This window comes from Cariama cristata, unplaced genomic scaffold, assembly GCF_000690535.1.
Source record: "Cariama cristata isolate BGI_N322 unplaced genomic scaffold, ASM69053v1 scaffold9101, whole genome shotgun sequence".
In the NCBI taxonomy this organism is placed as follows: Eukaryota; Metazoa; Chordata; class Aves; order Cariamiformes; family Cariamidae; genus Cariama; species Cariama cristata.
In genome coordinates, this window is record NW_009599783.1 from 12,889 (window position 1) to 20,550 (window position 7,662).

The 7,662-nt window shown below is 47.2% G+C and overlaps 1 protein-coding gene across 1 annotated transcript; it reads left to right on the top strand.

Annotated features, from left to right (window-relative positions):
• Positions 1–4,799: 4,799 nt before the first annotated feature.
• On the top strand, positions 4,800–5,842 carry MOS (v-mos Moloney murine sarcoma viral oncogene homolog). Its single transcript, XM_009709799.1, is given in 2 exon segments — positions 4,800–5,676; positions 5,679–5,842. Coding segments are annotated over 2 exon segments (1,041 nt in total).
• Positions 5,843–7,662: the final 1,820 nt, after the last annotated feature.

Here is a 7,662-nt window from a genome sequence, read left to right on the forward strand (position 1 = left end):
TGCTTTCAGGCAACTCTGGGCATCGTTTGAGGTCTAGGAGGTGTGACTGGAAGCAGCATTTGGACCGTGAAACACTATATGTGTAACGAAGAATGTAGGTTCATCATCAAATCCTAAACCGAGATCACAGGGACTGACAGTAAAGGGAGGAAAAAGAAAACTTGGATTTGAAACTGGGAAGAAAACCTCTCTGATATCACTAAGGCACAGGCTAAGGAACGGTGGTGTTTTGAGAGTAGGACTGTAATTTAAGTACTTAAGAGGTAGATTTGACTCTTTCAGCAAGGTTATAAAGTAATTTAGTAGAAGCGCGATGCTACCTCTATATTGTAAAGCAGTTCTTGGAAGCCACTGGACAGCCAAGCCTTCGAGGGTTTGTTCCATGGCACAGCAACCAAATGTACAAAGAAAGAAAGTAACGATTGTGGAGAAGAATATAACTATACGCTCTTAAACTCTTTGAAATCAGTTCCAATCACCAGTTCTGTTGTTCTGTTTTAGCCAAAACTTTAGCTGTTAAGAACGACAACAGTGTTTCACGGTCCAGTGCACCTTGATCAAAATCACAGAATCGATTTGGTTGGAAGAGACCTCTGGGATCATCGAGTCCAACCTTTGCCCTAACACCCCCATGTCAACTAGACCATGGCACTGAGTGCCACCTCCAGTCTTTTCTTAAACTCCTCCAGGGATGGGGACTCCACCACCTCCCTGGGCAGCCCATTCCAATGCCTACGACCCTTTTGGTGAAAAAATTTTTCCTAATATCCAATCTAAACCTCCCCTGGTGCAACTTGAGGCCGTTTCTTCTTGTCCTATCACTTGTTTCTTGGGAGAATAGGCCGACCCCCTCCTGGCTACACCCTCCTTTCAGGTGGTTGTAGAGAGCGATCAGGTCTCCCCTCAGCCTCCTCTTCTCCAGACCAAACCCCCCCAGCTCCCTCAGCCGCTCCCCACCAGACTTGTGCTCCAGACCCTTCCCCACCTTCGTTGCCCTTCTCTGGACTCGCTCCAGCCCCTCAAGGTCTGTCTTGTGGTGAGGGGCCCAGAACTGGACACAGCACTCGAGGTGCGGCCTCACCAGTGCCCAGTACAGGGGGACGATCCCTGCCCTGGTCCTGCTGGCCACGCTATTCCTGATACAGGCCAGGATGCTGTTGGCCTTCTTGGCTACCTGGGCACACTGCTGGCTCACATTCAGCCGGCTGTAGACCAACACTCCCGGGTCTTTTTCCACTTGAATGAAACTCTGGTGGTTGGTACGTGTCCTCTGTTGCAGTGGGTTACATCCCTATCAGTCCTTTAAGGCTCTTGGCATCCGGGCTGAGTTCTTCTGTCCAGCGACTCAACAAACAGCAGCAGTAACAAACAGTAATGGCAAACAAAGAGTTTCTATACTCCTGATACACAAGTGAAATATAAACGGGTGAGCCGAGCGAGACTGATTCTGTATGCCTTCTCAGCTGGAAGCACAGATTAGGTTGGGCAGCTGTTGCAGCATCGGATGCAGAGGCACGTGTTACTTGCAGAAATACAACACACAAGCTTGGAACAAAACCATCGCTGCCGCAGGTTATGGTAGCTGTGACGTATTGCGTAGCTGTGACATATTGCAACCCTCGGGACACGGAGTGTGTGTTTCCCTCTTCTCACTTGTAAAAGTTCCTGTTGTATTCTCTGCTGATGACTTCTGGTTCTTACAGCTTCCTCGTGCCTTGCGGAAATAGCTGTGAAATGGGAACAGCGTGGTTGGAGGCTGCTGTGGGTACCAGCTGCGATGCTGTGGGTTCCCCGGAGGAAGGGTGGATGGGAGGGAAGGGGCAGCTTGTCCCCAGCAGCCCTGCTCCCCTCCAAAAATGCGTCCCTGGGCCCCTTTCTCCCACCTGCGGTAACGCTGGAGCTACACAGGGCTGGGAAGTGGGGCAAGGACGTCCTACAGCGGTTGTGTCTCGTGGGAAGTCACTGGGCCGAGTCATCAAAGGAAAATAACATTTATTAAGAAGAAAAGCCTTCTTGCTTTTAAATCTGCTTTAATTCTGTTCACGTCGAAACACAGTGAGTGTCCCCCTGCTCCTGTCCCCAGCAGTCAGCTTGAGACAGGACAGTAAGTTACATTAAGGCTGTTTAGAACCCAACATACGCCCCTTCTCCTGTTCAAAATTCAGTGTATTCCCCAAGAACAATACAACATGCCTGCCACGACAGGGGCAAAACAGAAAGGTTTCTAACAGAAAAGGGTAACAGGAAAAATTCCAAAAAAGGGACAACTGGAAGGAGTGGAGGAGTGGGGAGGACATGGAGTTTGAAAAAAATAGTAGGGAAGGTCTGCTATATCCTTCTGAATGAGACTTCAACCAAAGAAATTTGGGAACAGCCCAAATTCTAACCCTCTGTTTTATGAACACAGATTTTACTGCTCTGTTCTGCAGCATTCACGACCTCCAGATACGCTCCTATAGTCGTCAGCTTAACAGGTCCACTCTCAGGCCCTTCATCCACCCATCCTTCTGCCTACTCCTCTCCCTCAACCAACCTTCCCTTTGAACCTTCTCTGCCACCTTAACCTGGCAAAACCAGGTTGTAACAAGTGCTCTTCTCCCAGGAGAAGGCTGAAGTTCTTGGAGAATTCATAGCAGAGATGTCTCTCTGCTACTTTTATATACTATACGCCACAGAAGTCCATGCAAGAATTAGAGCCCTAATAGCACTTAGAAGATAGGCATAAAAACCCCGTTTCTCTCTCCAGTATAGCCTCATCTGCTTACTGCAGCTTTTCATTTCCATCACAACTCACCTGCCTGGAAAACATTCTCTGCAAAGATCAGAAGTGAAGACTTTGGCAGACAAGCATAAAATCCCAGTGCTGCTCAAAAAGGAGTGTAAAATACCAGTTGCCACCATGCCTTACTTTACTGCATATTTAAAACTACCTAAAGCTCCTTTGCTCTTCCCCCCCAGCCCCAAACCAACCCTGCGTAACTGCTGTTGAGCAGCGCCTCAAGCCTGATACCTGTCCCACGTATCACCCTGTTGTGCTTTCCAACAGAGAGCTCGCAGGGCGCGATAGCACCTGAGCAATCCAGGGACCTCTGGTACTGATAGAGTCCCTTCTGCGAGGGGCAGGGAAAGAGGAGCCTCGTGTTGTCCGGCTGTCCGCTCTGCAGGGACATCCAGAAGCCCTCTGGCATCCCAGACTCTTTGCACTCTCACTTGTTAACAACTCCCGTAATGCGTATTAGCACCTGTTTATCTAGTTATTCCCCAGCCTATCTGTTTCACACTGGCAGGTGATAACCCAAATTCCTCATTCTCATTCATCTCTGGTCCAAGTTTGCTTCCCTGTCAATTGCAATAACAAATTTCTCCTGATAGTCCTACGGCTGACTACGGGGAAGATCTCCATCGCTGATTCACTACAGAGCGATGCCTTTGAAACCCTCTGGCCGAGCTGATCCAGAGTTCAAGCAGGGTGAGAAGATGTCTTTGGGACATTGGGTTTGTCTGTTGAGGTGAAGAACCGAACCCATCTCGAGGTGGAGAACACTCCAGTTCTGCTTGCCCGTGTTCTCAGCATCCGTGAAACGTCCCTCTGCGCGTCTCTGCTGCATCTTACTCATCCAGAGAAGCAAAACAAAAAGAAGAGAAAACAGCAGGAAAACTCTGCAGGAACTGCCCAGAGGTAAACTCCAGAGAACCAGGCACTGCCAGTCTTTGAAATCCCATGGCAGGATCTGTATTGGCAAAGCTGACATCGGAAGGAAGGTTCTGGAGGGCAAAGAGGTGGGAAATGGGGACCAAGCTTGCCGAGATATTTGTCAACAGGTACAGAAAGCTACTTACTGGCGTATTCAAAAGCAGTTAGCTGTATAGGTCCCATAAGGGTGCCCTGATGCACAGGCGGGAGAGCAGGTACCAAACACTAAGGCAGTTAGCGTGAGTGCTGTGAATATGTGGAAGCAGGGTCAAAAGAGCAAAAGCCCCTCTGGAAAAACACCAGGAACAGCAAGGCAAAATTACGTTTATTTGATTTCTGCCTGAACAGCTCTGTAAATGTAGCAATAAGTTTACTATGGCAGATCCAGAAATAAAACACACACCTGTAGTAACTGCATGGGGTGTGATGGGAAGATGACCAAATATTTATGTATCCTTCTAGTTACTATATCCAATGGACGATACAGAGCAATCATTTGTCTTTTTGCTGCTATTAAGGTTGCTGTCCTGCACGGGCAGAGTTGAGCAACCAAACCAGTCCCCTTCCCCCAGTCATAGTTAAGTGGCAGACTTCTACAAACACACTTTTATATGTAGTTACGCCTGCCATAGCTTCATCAAATGCCAGCGCTCGCCATTTCACCTGCTTCCTCCAACAATGATTTTGAGCTGTTTAATGCATCTGATGATGATCATTCCTGCCTGGAGCCATGGCAAAATGCATTCACCAGTCGCTGCTTTACTTACTCCCGGGGCATTTTGCTAGAGGCATTCAATGGGCAGAACATCTTTCCTTTCTCTGCAAATTAGAAATGATGTGAAATACATATGAGTTAATATCTTTTTTAGCTTTAAATCCATTTGCCTTGATTTTCTAGAGGTTTACTTCAGGGTTGGAGAAGAATGCTTCCAGGTGAGCCTGATCGGGTTCAGCTCGTTGTGACAGGTGCAATTCATTTGGGGGCGGGAGGAAGAACGGTGAAGAGAGGATAAAAGGCTTTGGAAGCCACTGCAGAGTCCTTTCTGTCAGGGAAACTCTCCTGTCTTCTGTCTTAGTAACTGCCTGTCGTTTTCTCCATCTTATTATGCCATCACCCATTCCTCTGAATTGTTTTCTTCCTTTCGAGTTTTCCCCATCTGCTGATTTGCGACCTTGCAGCAGCCCCTTAGTTATCCCTGGCAAAGACAGCAAAAACTTTTTGGGAGGAACTCCTTCAGTCCGGACTCGCCGCTTGCCTCCGCGCCTGGCCTGGTGCTCCATCGACTGGGATCAGCTCTGCCTCCTGCAACCCCTTGGCTCCGGGGGCTTCGGTTCTGTCTACAAAGCCACCTACCATGGTGCAACCGTGGCTGTGAAGCAGGTGAAGAAGAGCAGCAAAAACCGGCTGGCATCACGACAGAGCTTCTGGGCTGAGCTGAACGTAGCCCGGCTACAGCACAATAACGTGGTACGTGTGGTGGCTGCCAGCACGTGTGCCCCGGCCAGCCAGAACAGCCTGGGCACCATCATTATGGAGTATGTGGGCAACATCACCCTGCACCATGTCATTTATGGCACCAGGGATGCGTGGAGACAGGGTGAGGATGATGAAGGAGGATGTGGAAGGAAGGCCCTGAGCATGGAAGAGACTGTGTGCTATTCTTGTGACATTATGACCGGCTTAGCCTTTCTTCACTCCCAGGGCATTGTGCACTTGGACCTGAAGCCTGCAAACATCTTCATCACTGAGCAGGGAGTGTGCAAGATTGGAGACTTTGGGTGCTCCCAGAAACTGGAGGAGGGCTTTTCCCAGAGCCCCCACGTTTGCCAGCAAGGGGGCACGTACACACACCGTGCCCCTGAGCTCCTCAAGGGAGAGAGGGTCACAGCCAAAGCGGACATCTACTCGTTTGCCATCACCCTCTGGCAAATTGTCATGCGAGAGCAGCCCTACCTGGGCGAGCGGCAGTATGTGCTCTATGCTGATATAACTTACGCCCTTCACTGGCGGCTGCTGTTTTCCACGAGTCACCGGTGGGCCGGAGACTCCAGAGCATCATTAGCTGCTGCTGGAAGGCCGATGTAGAGGAGCGTCTGAGCGCAGCCCAGCTGCTTCCCAGCCTCAGGGCCCTCAAGGGGAGCCTCTAGAAAACGAGTCACCGGTGGGCCGGAGACTCCAGAGCATCATTAGCTGCTGCTGGAAGGCCGATGTAGAGGAGCGTCTGAGCGCAGCCCAGCTGCTTCCCAGCCTCAGGGCCCTCAAGGGGAGCCTCTAGAAAAACTCGGGACTCTTACCAGTTCCTTTATCTTTGACTTTTCTTTCCTTCCACCTTTCCTCCAAGCATAATGAATTTAGCCCCTGTGTGATCAAAAGGCTTTGTTGCTGTTTTTCTTATTTAAAAAAAAACAAACTGTTTTGATATAAGAAGATTATAAATAAAGAGATTTAACAAAACTGTGGGTTTTTACCACGGGAGGGGAGAGCGGCAAGGATCAAGATGTTGGCAAATACGAGTTTTTCTGGTTGATCTGTGGTGTGCTGCCTTGCTCGGGGAGAAACTGAGGAATGTGATGTGCAGAAAAATGGTTGTTTTCAAATACGTGAAGTACAAAAAAGGGCTGCTTTTGGAAGGTCCTCTGTACATAATACCTTTTGGTATTTCCAAAATGTCAGATATGAGTAGTTCTTTACACTAGCTAGGTTTGTGCATTTGAGCTTTTCCTCTTCATTTACCAAGGAATGAGTATGCATCACAAATCAACAAATGCAGAAAAATAAGTACAGAGTGTCAGTGGGGTTTTTTCTTGCTGTTAGATGTACTTAATTTCAGTAAGTATGCTGTTTCTGAAAAGGAAAATATGAACTACCCATACGCTGCTTGAAATAAGGAACCTTTCTGTCAGTCTAAGACTATTAAGAGTAAGAAGATACATTAACAACCTGTGCTTCTGTAAGACCTCCATGCTACCAGGTATGTTAGTTGGTATATTGTAAACTTTAGTATCTGAAGTATTTATAAAAGCATCTTGTGTGGAATAGAAACCTCCCAGGTTTTGGAGGTACAGGGGGACTTTTTAAAAAAAGAATTGGGACAACTTGAAGGGAGATGTATAGCTACAAAACCCTCATAAATCGGAGTAACGGGGGGCTACTTGCCCTTTGTAATGCATGGGTCAGTATTAGACAAGATACTGGAAGTACTGAAAAGGAAGATTGCTTAAAGCAGTAATAGTGATACTCTGCTGGTGCTCAAAGCGTACACTATTGAACTGTCCTCTGTGCTGCTTATGTCTTACCTACTCTCTTTCTTAATCTGGTTGTAACGTGTCTGGGAAAGGAAGTGCTGTAGGCAATGCCGAAGTCAAAGAGCTCTGATCCCTGATTTATAGGAACTGATAATTGTAGATCTGTCAAGATCTCAACCCTTATCTGGAGCCACAAAGATCCAACTGCTGTAGCTGATATTGCCATTCCGCTCAAAGACTCCGCTTCTTTTTAAGACAGGAGAAAAAGTGATGTTTCAGTCAGATTGTTTTCCTTCTTTCCCCTTCCATTCGGGGGGAAAAAAATCCCAGAGGAATTGAGCCAGTTTCCTGATTTCTGACACGCATCTGTTCTTAGCCCCGTGAAATCCTGGAAATGAGCAACTATGTGAATTTGAGATGATTCTGTAGGTCTTTATGGTATTTGGGTTGGTCATTGAAATGAATGGTTTATAAAGCATATCTAAGCTTAACTATTTCTTGCTCTTCTGTCCCCTTTAAATTGAACTGTAAAATGCCAGCTGGAATCAAAAATTCTAAGGTAAATTCTGGAACAGATTTCCTGTGTTTTTTCTGTCAAAATAATTATGCTATAGAACCAGACCTTATGCTTTTTTGTGTTGCATAACTTATTTTAAGAAACCAGAAATATCTTATAAAAGTTATCATAATAAGCCAGTTACCATTTAAAATTATTAGCTGAG